General features: G+C 44.0%; 1 protein-coding gene across 1 annotated transcript in view; it reads left to right on the top strand.

Moving 5' to 3' along the window:
• LOC116948808 (uncharacterized) overlaps positions 1-12,230 on the top strand; it is a 65,560-nt gene extending 53,330 nt beyond the window's left edge. Inside the window, exons 14-17 of the mRNA XM_076069223.1 lie at positions 2,074-2,166; positions 5,242-5,323; positions 6,490-6,602; positions 8,370-12,230. Coding sequence (XP_075925338.1) covers positions 2,074-2,166; positions 5,242-5,323; positions 6,490-6,602; positions 8,370-8,621 — 540 coding nt within the window. The 3' untranslated portion in view covers positions 8,622-12,230. The remainder of the gene's footprint in view (positions 1-2,073; positions 2,167-5,241; positions 5,324-6,489; positions 6,603-8,369) is intronic.
• The last annotated feature ends 7,108 nt before the right edge of the window (positions 12,231-19,338 follow it).

Raw genomic sequence — 19,338 nt, 5'->3', positions numbered from 1 at the left:
ACACTTTTTTTTAAATATAAATGTTTGCTGAACACCTTCAAGCTGTCATTGCCCACCCTCCTTAGACATTTAAAACATTCCCCCAAACTTGTTTTGTCATTCCTCTCAACGTGACCTTTCCCGTCATCGTTAATCTTTCGTTGTGTGGGCGCGAACAATGTGACGTTCCTGCATCAGCAGAATACCATCTCCTCATACGGTCGTGGAAAATTTTACATCAGACCTGGTGATTATTTTTTTTTTACGAAGGCTCCACTAATCCGTTCATTGATCTAAGACTTTACATCACAGCTTCGTTTGGCTCACAGGGGGCTCGCACAGTTGTTACCTACTGGACATCTGCGTAACAAAACGCTTTTAAGCTCATCGGATTCCCATTCGGATTCTGATTCACCTGTTTCGAATGTAATGCCGATGCACGAATTGGAAGCTTCGGGGGACAGGGGAAGCCGCCCGCCCGCCCGCCCGCCCGCTGTGCGCGTCGTCATTGCAGAGGAGGTCGTCGCATGGCTCTGTGCACGTCAAGTGACCCAGATAGCGAGGCTGCAGGGGCGTCAGCTGTGCTGTCAAACCCATGTGGGTCACCCTGCTGAGCCGCCGACTGCAGCTGTGTGATGCGGCCGGTTACCGCCGCTCGGCTTGCACTCTCTCGACCACCGCCTCCCCAACGCAAGGGCGCCTTCTCCCCTGCCGTCTTGATTATAACGATAACCGCAACGTAAATATCTGCTGTCGTTTTCCTCAGAAAAGGGGGAATTGCAGAAGAAGGTTGTTTTGTTTGAAAGTGGGGGGCTGTTGTGTGCGCCGACGTGACACATTGCACAACACCGCGCGCGATTTAATGTTGAAGAAAATGACGAGGTCATGCGGAATACCAACGAATATTATGCTGCAAACATTATTTCAGCTGGAAACCAATTATAAAACGTTTTGCAGGTGTGTGTGTGTGTGTGTTACGAGAAGAGATCTGTGTGATTGTGGCAATACCATTTAGGAGATATTGATACAGCATGTTTTTCATCGTGTTAATATTTAACAAATGAAACATTGAAAACATTACAACACAGTTAATTATGCAGATATGTAGACGGTAGAGGAATTCATGAATCATTACTTTGCATCAATGTGTCACTTTTAACCCTGAAATATTTTAAACATCAGCGTGTGATTAGAGGCTATTAGAACAGACCTAATACTGTAACTTATTATTAACTTATTAAGTCTATTTTTTGCATTTACAAAAAATATCGGTGGAATTTTGTAAAAAAAAAAAATACTCCTTCTCTTAGTTAATAAATAGTGAAAGTCAGTCGAGACTCCGCTCATGATTTTTTAAAATACATATATTAACAAAAAAGTTAGTAACAACTCGTTCAGCATTTTGGCTAAATTGGCGTTCGGTCATCGTGTTTCATTGCACACTCCGTGCATTACAAGAACAGGTATCACGTGAGGTTTACGAACCAGCCATGTGCCCATCGTGGGGTAGCAGACACCAGTCAAACAAAAATCCATCGTTGTACTGCACACATCTATGCTCCCCCCCACCCCCTCATGATCCTGCACTGACGAACTTGATGGTATAAATATAAAGGTGCAGCCCTGCAATTGCTTGCTCACAACGCCACTGGCGGGGAGCTCCTAAGGATATTTGGCCCACTCTTCTACACTGGGCCAGACGTCTTGGAAGAGGTACCCACACTTTAACTCATGGCGCGCAACCTGCCCATCAACTGACAGCGGTGGAACCCCATTTATATTGCTGGGCGGGGATAATTGCAAGAAAATTTGCCCACAGGGCCACGTGAGAGTCAACCCCTGGTGCGAGAGTCAAGTCTGTGGTTAATCATTGATGCACGGCACCATCCGGCAGGCGTGGGGAGGTGTGGTCAAATAACCTCCATGACCCATAGGGCATAAGGAGGCCTTCATCCAACAGTGGATTTACCAAAGGGCTGCACGTGTACCTATGCTGTGCTGTTATTAGACGTGGCACTTGTGATACGTCACTGCTAATGGATGTGGGCCTGAACAAAGACTGTATATACTGAATTGACCTGTGGCTTCACACAGATCCAAATCGTGACCAAAAAACTGGACTTCAGCCACGTGACGTCGAAGTGCGGCTCCATGGCTAATGTCAAGCACATCCCTGGTGGAGGCAATGTGAGTTGTGCTGCCACCGTGGAGTGGATGCCACGTGACACTTTCACACACACACGCGCTGCATTTCCACTGCCGCTGGGTAATAGGCTGGGCTGATTTATAAGCTGATCAACTAGACTCGGCCCGGCAGACTTGCTAAGCAAAACTAAACTATTTTTTTTATTAAACCAGGTAAGGCTCACTGAGCTATATAGCTCTTAAATTTTTATTTAAAGCTTTCGTGACTGCAGTAATTCATATTCTTAGCTCTTTCGGTAAAGTCACGTTGAAGGGAAACAATAAAATAATAAAATATATATTGTTTCCCTTCAACGTGACTTTACCGAAAGAGCTAAGAATATATAGCTCTTTTTTTAGAAGCGACCTGGCCACAAATGATAGCCCAATGAAGTGGCTTATCATGTGGAGATGTATATCAGCCAAATACTCTGCGTGTTACTAAATGTTGAGGGAAAAACCAGAGGACCCGTAGAAAAATCCAACGCCACCACGGGGAGAACGTGCAAACTCCGAATATACACGTGTCAGGGTCGGGATAGAACCCACGACTTCCATGTATACCAGGCGAGGTAGGTAACATCTTGCCACCATAGAGCTTTCAGAAACAGGATCCAAAATAAATTAATGCTGTAAAGCACCTACATTTACATTTTATCCGATAATGAAATTGCTTGCTGCAACAACCAATGGCTGTGCAAAGACCATCGGTGCGAGGTGTCGAGCCCTTGGCATTGCCTCCATGCTGCCCTGTGCTGCTGTCACGAGGATTGCCGAGCGGTACCTCTGAGCACCACAGCAACCTGTGCAGGTTTCAGTCAGCCGAGGTTCCCAGATTTTCACAACGTAACCCTCATCTTGTCGTCAGGATCACATCCACATCGTGACATTTGGGGGGGGGGGGGGGGGGGGATTATCCCAATAGGGAATGCACCCCGGTGGATATTGGTGAGATTCAGAATCTTTATTTAGACTGGAGGAAGAATCCGATGAGCTATGAAGCTCTTTTTCACAGATGTCCAGTATGGGCACGAGGTCAGCAAGTTGCAGATGGGAGTCGCGAAGTTTGTCCACTGTACTACAGTTATACTAAATATAGTTGACGACTGGCGAGTGACTCAGAACTGAGCCGACTGGTTCTGTCATCAGCATCAGACTGCGTGCCCTCTTGTTTAAGCACGCTTCGCACCTTCGATTAGCACGGTTGGCTACGTATGGTGCAATAGAAGTTCATCATACATAAGGAAGCAAAATGCAGACTCAACAGTACCGTGATTTTGTCCAAAATTGTGCGGGTGTCCCTTTTGCCGCATCTAAACGCATTGGGAGGTGTCGGGCCACCCACAGCGCCCACACCACTGACTCTCGACACTTCGCCTCCTGGCACCTCCTGGCAAGTTGAAGGTCGCAGCAGCGTTACATCGCCACTAGCAAGGCCAATACGCTGGCGCCTCGTCGCCTCTGCACACGAGCGCTGTGCTCACAGCAGACTGGCTTTCTTGCCACCTGATCTAGTGATGGCTGTTGACCCCAGCAAACATCCCAAGTCTGCTGCCCTCCTCCAGTCCGTAATTGCAGGGCGTTTTAATGGGATTTTGCCGTCATAATGTCACGCCTGCAATAGCAAGGACATTGTATCAGGCTGCTCGCCTATGACTGAATCACCTGGAATGCACCAGTTCTCATCAGATTTCAGAATATATGCAGGGTTGATGACCCCGGATTGTGGTTGTATGGGCGACCGCAGTGCACCGGTCAGGTGTTATAGGCTGCTGCACAGCCACGTGGTCGCGCGTTGCACTGTACTGTGCTCCTACGTCAGTACTCCCCGCACTTTACCAACCCGCACCTCCCAGCGTGGTGAAATTTGGTCAAATAACCCCCCCCCCCCACCATGACCCCTGACAGAATGGGGAGGCCTCAGCCAGCGATCGATTGACAAAAGGGCTGTACAGGTGCATGCATTATACCGCTTATACATTTAAGTCGAGTAACGTATCCACGCAGGGCTTGATGCCAATATAGATCATGTAATTTTTTCACTCAGTTTTTAATATAAAATCACACCTATAAATGTTTTATTGACTTTAGACTTTGCAATTCTTTCTTAGCGTGCACACTAACGTGACCGTGCTAGCCTTCACATTAGAGGTGTAACAGTTCACCCCCCCCCCCCCCCCCAGATATATGATGAGCTGTCATTAATCAGGATCATGATACAATTCGAGAATTATGTTGTTTACAGTGTGGTGAAAGTAATACCTCTAATGGCTGCAAGAGTCATTCGAACCCATTTCACACCGAATATTCTCTTACGCGCACGATTCCAGACATGCATCACACTTGCGAGAATCAATCTTTATTGATGATGCATCGTTATGACGTCACTGAACCTGATATAATGTCATCATTTGCACACGGTCAATTGACTTTGCGTGACCTTGCATATTCTCCATTAAATACAATACATTACACGCAATTATTCCTCATAGCTCTCATAATACTGGGAAGATGTGTTTATTAAATGAAAGTGTTTTAACACTGCTAATGATGCGATATTGGAGGAGAGGATGATAATGTGATGGTGGTTATATCGTTAAATAGCTATTTGACACCTTCTCCGACGACGAGGCTGATTTCTCTGGGCTGCTGTTTCCGTTGCACGATTTCACAGGAAATTGACACCATTGACCAATAATAATTGTTTTTTTTACCCTTTTATCTGGCAACACAACTGACACCTGTCAGTTGTGTTGCCAGATAAAAAGGGTAAATAAAACAATTATCATATTTTGCTACTGGCAAAGGAGGTTCCAATGGTGTAAACCATTGACCAAATTGGCACCTTTTATTGTCGCGTTGTCTGGTGTGGCTCACACCGAACACTCAAATTTATCCTTTTATAAAATGGAAATTTCACAACATTTATATACTGTATTACATTGTATTATATTCACACCATACATACAATATAAACGTTTAACCAACTTTGTGTCCAGATGTGTCTATTGTCAATCTACTGCTCATGGTAATGCTTTCTGCTATCAGGAGAAGGCTTACCATATTGCCTAATTCCAGGTGCAAATTGTTTCCAAGAAGGTAGATGTCCGTCACGTGGCTTCCAAGTGTGGATCTAAGGACAACATCACTCACAAACCAGGTGGGTCCATCCGCACTGGCTTCATGTCCCTCTGCCGCCACCTACAAGCTGATTCGCAACTTTCCACACCGACGTTTTTTTTTTAAATAGTCGGCGCAAACGTTGCATTGTTTTTTTATGTGACTCAATTGGGATTACACACAGCAGCAATCATCGCCCCCTGCTGGCAGACTAATGCCTCCTTGTAGGCCAGGTGCCGAGTCTCCCTTGTGCCCACAGCTGTCACTGCGGATACCCTTTCATATGTTTGAAATATTATGTAAGGTGTTCTGAGACTTCCTGGCGTAGAGGGTGATTTTCTCAAAAACAAATCATTATCATCATTTGGGTTGGGTTGGGTTTTTTTTGCCAAGGGGTGCAGTTGGTTAATTTTCCCAATGATGCCACTCTTTGGCATCACGTGAAGAGGAATTACATTGCAGTTGCGAGATCAATGTCTTGTCGCCAGCAGCTATTCACTCAGCTAGAATAGAACAGTCAGCAAATCCCTGCTTTGCTTCTCTTATATATTGATCTCCTGTCAATACTGGTATAGCTTGGGTAAGATCAACCTGAGTACGAATACTAATGCCAGGATGATATTCTCCTATAGTGATTGCTGCATTGGTAAATATCATCTCACCTCGATGCACTTAAAGCCCCTACAGCCGAAAATGTCAAAATTCCTTGAATTTCAATTCAGAAACGTTTAAGGGGGGTTTCTAGATTCTCTCGTACATTGCATTACCCCCTCCGCCCACCAGGACTCGAGCCAACCTCACGCATGCTTTTGTGTTTATCTAATCTCAACACTCCGCATAAAGATGCCCGCCGTGGTGTGGTGGGGGCACTTATTTTAAGAGTGCCCTTAAAAGAGGAAAGGGGGTATATTGCCAATCACAGGCAGTCACTTTGTCTACGGTGCCATACTCACTTAACCATTATTATTATTTTTTTGGCAGAGGAACATTGTCACGCAGGCACACTGGCGATGCACCGCTCCGGATGTCGACTCGTTTTTATATTCAACACTGCTATGATTGCAGAGCCAGGGATGTGCTGTTGTCAAGCCGTATTATGGCCCTCAGCCATCTGTGGTTCACTCTGAGATCTGTGAGCCACACAGTTAAATAAATAAATAAAACCTTCAACACCAACGGGATTTTGTGCGTATGTCTGTGTGACAGGTGGAGGGAACATTCAGATTGTCAGCAAGAAGCTGGATTTCAGTGAGAAGGCTCAATCCAAAGTAGGCTCCCTGGACAATGCAGACCATGTTCCAGGAGGCGGCAATGTTAAGGTGAATGTCCCATAATCTGTGAGTGTGCTGCCTAGTGCCTTCACAGGTGTTTTTACACATTCCTAGACTTGAAGCTTTCGTGACTGCAAGGATCCATATTCTTTGGTTCTATTCGGTAAAGTCACGTAGGTAAAAAATAAAACAACAAAAATCACGACGTTTCGGCCAAAACACAAGTGGCCTTCATCAGGTGAAGGGACCGTACTGTCCAGAGGACAGCGTTGGACAGTACGGTCCCTTCACCTGATGAAGGCCACTTGTGTTTTGGCCGAAACGTCGTGATTTTTGTTGTTTTATTTTTTACCTACGTGACTTTACCGAATAGAACGAAAGAGTTTTTTACACATTCACATCATCGTCACCAGCTATTGTCTATCCACTGCTAGACGAAGCCCTTCCCATGCCGTCACCATTTGTCATGATCCAGTGCTGCTTCCATCTATCTTACGCCTGCAAATTAATTGATTTCTTTGGTCCCTCTTCAGGGGTGGTGGGGGAGGCGGTACACATGATCTCATCTGAATGCCATTCCATCACCAATCTCATCCATGGCCATGAACCCATTTAGTGATGTGTCCTGCCCAAGCCCACTTACTTTTCTTGAGTGTCAATATGATGTCTCTGGTTTGTGTTTGTTGTCTGATCCACGTGACCACTTTTCTGTTTCTTGTGTGTACGTAATTGGAGGTGTATATCCAAGCACTCATCTCTCCACTCTGCTTTCTGTACTTTTCATCTTTTGATCTATGGCCTCTGTCAGTGGCCATGTTTGTGATCCATTATCAAATCTGACAATTTGCACTGATGGAACACTTTCTTCTTTAGATGCCTTGTTCCGCTCATATTAATAATCTATATTTAAACTGGAGGAATCCGATGAGCTATGAAGCTCTTTTTCACAGATGTCCAGTATGGGCGGATCAGTACCAGGATAAACTTTCTAAAGACACTTCTTCCTACTATTTCACTGATGTGATGCCCAATGTATGCACATGCTGCTGTGTTCTCAAGTTGTATTCGTACCACAGTTAATTTGTATTGTTTAAAAAACTTGTTTTACACTAAGTTAGATTTGCCAATATTTAAGTCCAACCTTGCAGCGTTCTTCGTGAAGTTCTTTAATACCTCTCGTAATTGAATTTCGCTGAGTTGGCTAAAACCTTTTCCATTTACGTTTCAGCCTAAATTCTCCCATGTATTGCTTAGAAAGATATATTCAAAAATTGCTCTAAAAAATCTTGGTGAGAGCGTATCTCCTTGCTTGACTCCTGTTCTGAGTTGTATTTTGCAATTCTCTACCGCGCAATCCAAACTTTCCAAATTTGAGAATTACCCGCAAATTATAAATAGCAATTATCGCCCCCTACTGGCAAATGACACTATTCCTGTCTCTTAAGTTCTCGCCTGGTTAAATACAATAAATTTGAAGCCTAAACTCAATATAGCAGTGCCTTCTTTGTAAAATCTTTGACGATTGCTTCAGTTTTCACTGAATCGAATGCTTTTTTTTATGAATAATGAAAACAAGGCACGATTGTATTTGAAATTCATTTGTATTTTCAAACACTTGATTTATGGTGTGTACGTGGTCACTGATGTGACATCCTTTCCGAAATTCAGTTTCCTTACATGCTTTATTTGGTCTTTAAAACGTCCACAATCGGTTCCCTGGGAGATATCAAAACACTTCTGCCAGTCTACATGGCCAACCTTGTCTACCAGGTAGATGACATCTCCATCTCCTTTTGATCCCTTTCTCCCCATCAGATCGAGTCGCAGAAGCTGAGTTTCCGCGAGACAGCCAAGTCCCGCACGAACTACGGCAATTCCTCCCACTCGCCCACGACATCGGAAGGCCCCTCGGGACGCATGAGCAAGGTCTCGTCCACGGGCAGCCTGAGCCAGGACGCTTCCCCCGAGCAATGCGACGCACAGGAGCAGCAAAACCACCAACAGAGCCAGCAGCAGCAGCAGCTGTCCACTGACATCACCGAGGCACTGGCCGGGCAGGGGCTGTAGGGTGGACACACACGCACGCACGCAAGCACTTCGCGGGTCGGAAGTGGCAGCATAGGCTAAAGGGTCACAGCGCCTCCAAACTTCCCCCCCACCCCCTCCTCCGCCCCCAGCACGCACACATGCATGCTAGCTCCCGTTAACGTGACACAAGTTAACGGGAGCTCTCCTGAGACGGACATGTGTGCGCGCGCGTGTGTGTGTGTGTGCGGACACGTGCACATCACGTTCGCACCCACACGAGCACGCGGACCATGTACGTCTCCACCGTTACGTGCTCTCAAACCTGCTCGCACCAAGGTGTGCCGAGGTACTTTCGCCCACACGAGCCCATGCAGCACAGCATCCAATTTCACCGGAATGTGCCAGGCCAGACCCGATATGCCCCCCATCCTTCAATCAAGCAGGAGAGGCAGGGTGTGCTGCCTCTGCAACCACTCTGGCTGGCACCATTGGTTGTGAACACACAACACAACACATAACGTGCACGGCTGAGGAGCTTCTAATAACTGCACCTCCCCCCCCACCCCCGATCCATTGCCACATCTGTGTTATTACGCTGCACGTAGTTTTGGCATTCTGTAAAAGATAATGTTGCTTTGATAGCCTTTAGGAACACCTCGAGATTTCTAAATGAAATGGCCGTTGAGCCAGTGATGTAAATGACCCAAAAGAGCTGGCAGAGTATGAATACGTTATTATGTGTGGTATTTCTGTAACAGTAATTGCAGTGTTTTTCAAAACACGTACAAGTACATGCTACCAGAAAAATAATCGTACATGATTGGCTGCAGAACCCATCTAATATATAGTACATATATATATAACCTAATGCATCTCGGTGGTGAAGCAAAACACACGAATCGCAACGGAGTATAACTCGCTTGCAAGTGCCATCCATGGGCCGAGATACAGGTCACGTACAACGTTAAGTTCCCGCTGCAGGAACGTGGTTCAGAGTCTGGCCCCCATGATGCACTGACTGGCTGGCTGGCGCGTGCCCGCGATGAGACTGTGGTGGGGTTGACGATGGTGCCCGGTGGTCTGGCTGGGTGAGGCCGAGCGATGTCTGCACACCAGATCCCCGTCTCACCGCACGTCTTCCGACGGACCTGCCGTGCCGTTGAACTCTCACTCGTAGTTGAAACGAATGCTGCAATATACTCTAACCCTTGGCAGTTAATCTCCACGCGTTAATCTGGCTATTGCTTGTGTTTAATATTTTTGAATATTTATTACATCCTAAATGTTCTCTATGGTAGCTGGAGTAGTTCTAGGGTAATGTTCATATTACCATGCATTTTAACACCTTGGAAAGTTTAAGATGTTACATTTTCAGTAGTTCATTTTAGGTGTAAAACTACTTTTAACTGTCTACGAGTCAGGAATGAGAATGAGACGGTGGTTATTTATTGCCGTGGCATTGCCAGCTTACTGGTAGACAGTGTCACGAGGGATATGTCCAGATGGTAAATTTAACATAGTATTGTAATGATGGTGTTGACAAAAATATTTATCCAAGAACATTTTGCATGACCAATGGCTTGTAGAGTATACAAGCGTTGCAAGTTTTAGGGAATTACATTGCAGTATGTTAGCTGTAATGTTGACCACATTACACACGTGTCAAACGGGAATCCATTATCCCTGACAATAGCACACTTTTGCCATTCAGCACAATGCGGAGGAAATACGAAGGCGGGTCAGAGTGATGTTGACGTTAGGATTACGATGGCAGTGGTGTTGCAAGTGATGATTGGGTGTGTGATAGTGAAGGTGATGGCGGCGTTACGTTTAGGATTTTGATGGAAGTGGCAGTGCTGTTGGTGAACGACAGAGGCATAGACGATGGCTTTGGTAATAGACGATATTGGAAATGATTGTTTTAGTTATAAATGTAAGACAATAGCATTGAGCCTAAATAGTGCCAATCTTTGTTAGTATCGGTGGTTTGGTGTTCACTTGAAGGGATATGTATGTATGTTGTGGAAGCAGCAGGGCTCCAGATATGACACCTCGACAGCCGAGGACACCGCATGAGTCAGCAGGAATTAGAGAGTCAAGTGGGACTACCTGGCTCTGTGTATTTCACAGATTCATGCGGACCTCGAACACTCCTCGGTACGCCTGGTATCGTCGATGCGTCTGGCATCGTCGGAGCTCCCTGTGCTGAACTCTGCAAAGCAGTGTTGTGTTTAAGGCCGGCCGAAAGACGTCCGTAGAAGCATGAACTTCTGATAAAATTACTGTAACCGGACTGTTTTTGGAAATAAATGCTGACTCCATTTTGTTCTGACAGTCATATTTCTGGCTTGTCAGCAGCCCCCTGTGCGTACGTACGCACGCATACACACATTCACCCGGTACAGCGGTTTACTCCGCTCTCACTGAGACTTGAATGGTATTAACTTGCCCTGGTAATTTATTTTCAACCGTGTCTACTACACATTTTAAGTAAAACACGAGTATGTTACTTTATTTTTACTACCAACATCTATATACAAAGAATATGGACACAATTGCAACTGTTTAAAATATAACGAATGCCACTAATTACGTACTGTCAACGTAGAGTAAGTTGTAAACGCTGACGTTTCTCATCAATGGTAAGTCTCTATGATTTTCTCTCAAAGTTTTCATTCTTTCGCGACGTTAAACACGTGCCGATTGCGGTCACGACAACAAAAAACTCGGATCACATTTTTTTTTCCGAAGTAAAATGCTTCTGCAGATTCCCATTGATCTCCAAACAGGAGCTTAAGGTGGAATTTTTTCCATAATCCTGCAGTGGGCTTCCCCTCTGGACTATAGCTCGGCCCAAACTCCAGCCATAGCTTGGATGGTGGAAGGTGGCTATAGGTTTAAGTCTGCCTCTTCTCCCCCCCCCCCCCATCGCGAAGTTGACTTTGCACAAATCTGGAGTCAAACGCTGGGTTTTGTGGCCGTTGGAAAATGTGGAGATGGATTCATTCTTTAGCCCCACTCGGAGATCACCATCTCTTGCCGCCGGGTGTCAGAGAGACTAATGTGCGCAACAAATAGTCGCGCTGGAGGCGGAATGAATTAACCTAGCATGGAACGCTTGAGATTATTAGAGTAAAGAGTTTCTGTCTTATACATTTTATTGGCGGTTTTTATTAGTCATTAAGCTCAACAAATTGAGATGACAGTTATGTTAAATTGCATCTTTTGCTTTGCAGACTGTTGTGAATGGAATTAATTGCTCATCTACGTAATAACCGATGGTGTCAAAACTTTTTCCGAATGTTTTAAGTAGTCAGATTGGCCAGCTTCATATATTGACCTATCGTGAGCTCGGTGACTTGTTGAGTTGTTATACGCTTACAGATCAGTCTGTTTCTCACCCTTTGTAAACCGTTAGGAATGGAAATAAAACATCTGCCAAAATCTTACAAGTAATAAGACACCAAAATATTGAGGTTTTTTTTTCCAGCAAAGAGCATTGAACAACAATGACATGCACCTCTGGGTAATTTTTTTTGTTATGTTAAGCCATGTACTTTGTGCCCAATGTGTTGTATTGCAGCTGTCAGTGCTATTTTGAGTTGTGTTTAGATGCTATTCCTTGGGAAAAATATAAACTTAAAAATATTTTTTTCCACTGTTTCAATGATTCGACGTCAACAGCAAACGATCTACATTTTATTTTATGTCAACAGCAAAACTCTACAAGGTGAGTAATGCATTTGGTCAATAATCACATCAAACTCTTTTATAATAGCCTTTTGCCCGTCCAAGGACGGGTGTATTTCAGTAAATCTGAAGCTTGCAAGCGAAAATCAGACCACGACGTGATATTTTCATTGCATCAATGCGTGTGCAATTTGTAAGACCGCTGCGACACAGACCTATTTCATTTAAAAGTTATAATCCCTTGTTCATCATGACGTCCTTTTTACTTCGATGTCTCAATAGCGTTACGGAGATCACGTGACGTGAGGGTTCTGCCTTTGTAGTGAGGGTTGTCAGTTGACGCCGAGGAGGGGGGAGGAGGCGCCTCGCCCCCCCATGTGGAGTGACGTCACTCGCTAATTAATATTAATGAGGGGGGGTGTCCATTTGGAAGACGTCACCTCTTCATGATTATTAATGTGGGGGACTGTTCGATGTGGAGTAACGTCACCGGCTCATGATTATTAATGAGGGGGGGTGCTACATGTGGAGTGACGTCACCCGCCTATGATTATTAATTAGTGGAAGGGGGTCCATGTGGAGGACGTCAGCTGTTCATGAGTATTAATGAGGGGGGCTGGCCGACGTGGAGTGACGTCACGTGCGGGACACAGACATTCTTGGCTCATTATAGTCGTAAATTTTACTCCGTCGGGTCCAGCTCAGAGGGACATTTATTAGCAGACGGGACGGAATCTCGTATATATTTGCAGAGTTGAACAGTGCATGTCTATAAATAGTGGATAGGTCCTTGAGGGATCCTCCCATCCATTATTAAAATCAAATGCGTTTTTGGACAATGTGATTTTGGAAGTCAAAGGAACCCCCTCAAATGTCTTGGTATTTTTTTCCCCACGTATGTTCCATATAATAATACAATCATTATTTACAGCATAAATCAAAGCAGTCCACTCCAGTGGACTCGATGCATGAGAGGGTCAATGTAATGTCCCAGCCTTTTGTAGGATTCTGATGTAGTTTTTTTACAAATGGAATATTGAGTCACTGTCCACAAATATTCGTAAAACAATTTGGAATTGGAGCTCAAAGTACCAAAACAAAGGTTAATGCATTTGAATTGGCGAAACGTAAAGTTGCAGCCCGACAACTGAAGCGCCACGGTGGCTAAGAGATGTTAACACCCTCGCCTGCTATGCAGGATGTCGTGGGTTCGATCCCGACCCTGACGCCCGCTGTATATTTGTAGTTTGCATGTCTCTCTCCAAGTAGTTACGTGGATTTTTCTTCGGGTCCTCCGATGTTTCCCTCCACATTTAGAAATATACGATTAAAGTACTGTATTTGGCTGATATAAATTTCCACATGGCGATACGCCACTTCGTTGAGCTATCATATGTGGCCAGGTCGTTTCTGAAAAAGAGCTGTATAGCTCAGTGGGCCCTTACTTGGTAAAATAAAAATAAATTGTTCAGTTTAATTGGTCGCTCACGCCACTGCTGGCAGAAGGCCCTCAACTCGAGGGAGCTCGAGAGAGCCCCTCTAGAATGTAGTTTGGCCGACTGGTCCACGTTGGCCACACTTAAAACAGGTTGGAGTAAGCACACTCTGCCACACCACTCATAACCTGGACCCATGCATACTGCCGGATGGACAGAGGCGGGTGAATTCAAGAAACACCCCGATTGCCTCAACTGCCCCAACAGGAGGTCGAACTGGAAACTTCTGTACAACAAGTCCAGAGTGCTGCTGATGATCATTACACCACAAATAGTTGAAAAGCTGAGGTTTCTGAGATGCAAAAAAAAGTCTGCTTTTACAAACAGCCACTGCCATGCTCCATGTTGTCAACCACATCTTGTGATTTGACCACTCCCAGGTAACCTTCACAATCCCTGTTTTACAACAATGAAATCAATTGAAGGCAATAATCACATTAACACAATGGGTTAGGCTAACCAAAAATAGACTGTCAGCAATCAGTTCTTCAAAGCCCATTCAATTTACAGACTAGCAAGATGGGCCAGTGCGGAGATTATCGATGTCTACATTGGTAAACCAGATGTTACGTGAAACAATTGACACCTATGAAGATAAACCAGAGGCACGCAATGAGCTGAAAACAATGCTACTGCAGCAATAGGGCCAACATTGATCTGCTATGCTATTTTGCCTGTATCAATGCATCCAAGCAGTAATATCTCGTGACACTTAATGGGTGGCATTCTCACAGCAACCGAAGATAACTTAAGCTCACCCGTGACACGTGTATAGAACATGCTATGTGGGTCTATAGTGTAGGTTTTCGTGGTTGTGTCATACAGCCCTGCTGTGTGTCCCGACTGTACCACGTGTTGTTGAGCATGCTGTATGATGTTTCGCTCCGTGTACTCTTAGCTTTCTTCAGGAACTGAAACTCAATTTCGTCCAATGGCGCTCGAGTTTCTTCGGTGAACTGAATTTCAGTTCCAGCACGTTGAGTGAAACGTCATACATTACGCTGAACAACACGTTAATACGATCCGATAACACATCGGACAGCGATGTTGTACAGTGCTGTGATGCGGCCCTTAGTGCCCATCATTATTAACTTCAAAGGTGCCACTTCTCTGCCCTTATGAAATCCAGAGGGCGCCACAGTGGCAAGCTGTGTGATGATGATGAAGCCACTTCGATGAGATTTAATTTATGACCAGGTCGCCTTTAAAAATAGCGAATAGCTCAGTGGGGCTTACCTGGTAAAATAAAATAGTTTAAATTAGTGCATTAACATGAATGCACCTCATATTCTTAGTTTTTTCGGTAAAGTCACGTTGAAGAGAAACAACAAAATAACAAAATATATATATATTCTCTTCAACGTGACTTTACCGAAAAAACTAAGAATATGAATTACTGCAGTCACGAAAGCTTTAAATCAAGAATGCACCTCGTTAATCGTCCACACATTAACTCAGCCATGTCAGTGCAAGTTCTCTGCTGTGGAAAATGTTTTAGCTACTCATGTTTGTGACTGACTTAGCAATCTAGAAGCACATTTGGTACAGATGCTAGATTTTTTTTTTCCATTTCACTGAAACTGGGAACAGAACTAGAGATAAATGTCTTCGTGAGTTACATATCCACGGCGCCTTCTGGCATGGAAAGGGTTTTCCAATAACTTACATGGGCTGGCCATTACTTCTGTTTTTCACAAGCCCCTAAGACAGTGTTCTTCACTAATTTCAAAGCGGGGTCACCACCTTCGCCGATGAAGACATCGTCAGTGTGAGGGCCGCCAAACATTTTAAACCATCGGGGGTTCGACAACAGCACGATGATCACATTTGTTGGCATGTTCGGAGGCTGCGCGTCAGGGGCCCACTAGAGGCCACCAGGAACCGCCAGTGGCCCTGGGGGGGCCTTGCAATGAACAAGGCTGACCGTGGATGACGTCTCTGTCCCATCTCATGAGATACCCAGGCAGCCTTCACATTCATCACTGCGAATTCCTTCACCACCAGGGACGTTCACTGGGCATTGTCCCTTCCCCCCGCCACCCCATCCGTGCGTCCCAAGACAGCACAAAACAAGTCTCAGTGGTTTGCCTCCGAGACATCTGCACGTCGAGAAATCTCGAGTGGATAATAATAATATAATTTGTATCGCGAACGCCCCCAAGGTGTTGCGTTCACGTGTTAGGGTCACGTCTATTCCATCGTCGAATAGAGAAGAGGAAATATTTGGTGAATCTTTAGGTCGGAAAAAAAAGACAACCTCCATCATATTCCCAATTATTATTTTTTTTAACTCAAATATAAATTGTCTCAATTGTAATACCGTACAATAGTATACGGTACAAACATTCACAGTATTTTTGCAATAACAAAATAGTATTTCATACATGTAAAAATGTACACCAAAACAACCAGCCAATTGCGTCCACGTTTTAATGCAATTAAGGGCTCGTGCCATTAAGAGACCCTTGACATTGAACCCACAACTCGCACACCATGTCAAAGGCGATCGCCAGCCTGATGAACCTCTGAAATGCATGTCATGCTTTTAATGACCAAAAGCGCACAGCACTGCTTTTAGGCCCTCGGGGGAATTTCGTGAAGAAAAAAAATCGTATTATTTGGTTTCTTTCGGTAAAGTCACGTAGGTATAAAATAAAATCAATCACGACGTTTAGGGGGCAACACAAGCGTCCGTCATCCGGTGGGGAATAAAAAAAATCGTGTCGCTTCACCGTGTGATATTGGGGTGGTTTTCACACTGTAAAATTCTGACTTAAAACTTTCGTGACTGCAGGAATTCATATTATTTGGTTCTTTCGATAAAGTCACGTAGATAGAAAAAAAGTGAATAAAATAAAAAATAATCATTAAAAAAAACTTTAAAAAACACTAATGGAGACTGTAGCCTGGCTCTTAATCAGAGTGAGTGTACTGGAAATCTATAATGTAGACTGTAGCCTGGTTATTAAGTTTGGTGAGTGTACTGGTAGTCTATAATGTTGACTTAAGCAATGGGCAAGCTGGGTGGTTGTGTACTGGCAGTCTATAATGTAGACTGTAGCCTGGTTCTTAACCTTTAACCTTGGTGAGTGTATTGGCAGTTTATAATGTAGACTGTAGCCTGGTTTCAAGCTGGTGAGCGTATTGGCAGTGTATAATGTAGACATATTATTGGTTCTTTCAGTAATGAAAATTAAAATAAATTAAAACAAAAACCACGACTTTCGATTGCAAAACAAGCAGTCGTCATCAGGAAAAGGGGGTTAGCCTCGAAAGGCAAACTGTTTATAAAGGTTTAGAGATGGGCGTAGCCCAGACACGAGCAAAGTACGGCCCCCGGGCCGTATACGGCCCGTTGGGCTTTTTAATCCGGCCCGCCGAACTTGTCCAAATATTATTATTAAATTAGATTTTACCTTTCTCCTGTAATGCCCCCATTTCCCCATTAGATGGCGCACTTTGACCGGGAGTTACGACATGTTTTTTGTATTGTTCACGTTCGTGCAATTTGTTAAATTGCCTTGCAAATAAATGCTTTGCTACCTGTTAAAGGCCAAATCCTTTCATGTAATGATTTTGAGATGTCATTTATATTAGTTCACACAAACACTCCATCCATCTGTTCCTGGCCCGGCCCCTCCGTCAAATTTTAGAACCCATTGTGGCCCGCGAGTAAAAATTTTTCCCACCCCTGGCGTAGCCCAATTGTGTCGTAAGCAGCATGTGCATGGCAGCTAATGTTGATGTAGGTGAAAAGACAAGCAACTACACCAATAAAAGGCCCGCCAGGCAATCATTGCACATCTCTCCACACACCCACACTGCTGACGGTGGAGGTTGACAAGAAAAAACACAAATCAAGTCATGACCCAAAGTGGTTGATGACATCTTTCTAATGATTTCCGGGTTTATAACCTTCCTCGCGGTTGAAATTGTCTGTATATATGGACGGCTTCATGAACGAATCTTTGTTGATAGCCAGAAGGCTTGCAACGTAATAAATCAATTTTGTGTGAGCCAGCCGCGTTAAAATAATGATCAGCCATGACAGAAGTATTGGTCCTACCGTGTTTAAAATCTGCTGTGTGCTCACGAAAACGGTCCGAGACATGACGTTTAGTTTCCCCAATAAAACTGCTGCCGCAGATACAGCTTAATTTGTAGATGCCGGGATATTGCATGTCAGGAATCTTGTCCTTCACAGATGGGATCAGATCACGAATGTTATGTACTGTGTTAAATCGGACCTGGATCTTATGTTTGTTCATGATTTTAGAAATCTTTCTGGCTATCCCTGCTATGTATGGCAAGGTGATGGTTTTGATTGGATCCTCAGATGACTCCTTCCTCACGGTTGGGGTGATGGCTTTGCGGATTGTGCAGTCAGAATATCCATTCGCCTTGAGAGCTTGGTGTACGTGTTTGTTCACTGGTTAGGTGTTCATGGTCGGAGACACATTGAGCTCTATGGTGTAGCGTTCAACTGTCATCCTCCTACAACCGCTGGTGCCGACAGCGTTTTGTATGTTAAACTTCTTTCTCACAGTACGTAGAAAACCGTGCTAATCGCAGCGTTGCGAATCTGGATTTGTAAACATAATTGGACCTTTTGCTCAAGGTCAGTGGAGGTGAACACTGCCCGCGCGATCACTAGATAAAAGAGTTATCTTTCCTTTAACTTTCATTACACTATGTAACACGATTTTTCTTCCTGGGTAGTGTTATTTTGAAATGTACCTATTTTCAATGAAGAAAACATGTGCATTTGTGTCATTCCTTCACAAGTCCTGGTCACAAAAGCCACGTTTGTGGGAACAGCCGATTTCTGTACTTTTGAGGCATAAGCAATTAGGAAATAACACTACCTGGGAACAATTTTTTTGTTACACTGTGTTATTAATGGAGTGGATTGTTAACTTTGCTTTTGTGTCCTGGTCACAAAAGCAAAGTTTGTGGGGAATAATAGCCATTTTCTGTACGCTTGAGGCATAAGCAATTAGAAAATTACTACTGGGGAACAAAAAAATAACACTAACAAAACATTTTTTGTTAGTGTTATTATTCCATGAATGCAAAGTAGGAATTATGCAAGTGAACTCGTAGACTCTTTAAGAAATTAGCATGACCACCGTCTAAACAAACAAAAAAACATCTCCAAAATTGTGCACAAAGTAAAGCGGACATCTTTGATGCGGGAGAAATTGACGATTCAATGAATGTATCACATTATGTGCAGTCGTGGTTCTGTAGTTAAATTGAAAGGAGCACAAAAGAACCGTTCCAAAACAGAATCTAAATCACACCAGCTAACCCACACATTTTTTCATTCTCGGTGTGAAATAAGCGTCTTATTTGACTTATATGGTGAAATAAATTACAAGTAATCTTACAGAAGATAAGTTTGTACTACAATAGTACAGATCAACATTTGTGAATAACTTCTGAAATGCTAATAAATTACACATCTTCTACTTACTATGATGCATAATTTATGCAATTGTCAGTCAATTCATACTGTAATTTAATTTCAAATCAAATTAAGGACTGGAGTTCACTGATTGACACATGAA

Source organism: Petromyzon marinus, chromosome 2, assembly GCF_048934315.1.
Source record: "Petromyzon marinus isolate PM22_M1 ecotype Great Lakes invasive population chromosome 2, UKy_Petmar_22M1.pri1.0, whole genome shotgun sequence".
NCBI lineage: Eukaryota > Metazoa > Chordata > Hyperoartia > Petromyzontiformes > Petromyzontidae > Petromyzon > Petromyzon marinus.
The sequence above is the reverse complement of the archived record's forward strand: the minus strand, read 5'-3'. Positions and strand labels throughout refer to the sequence as shown.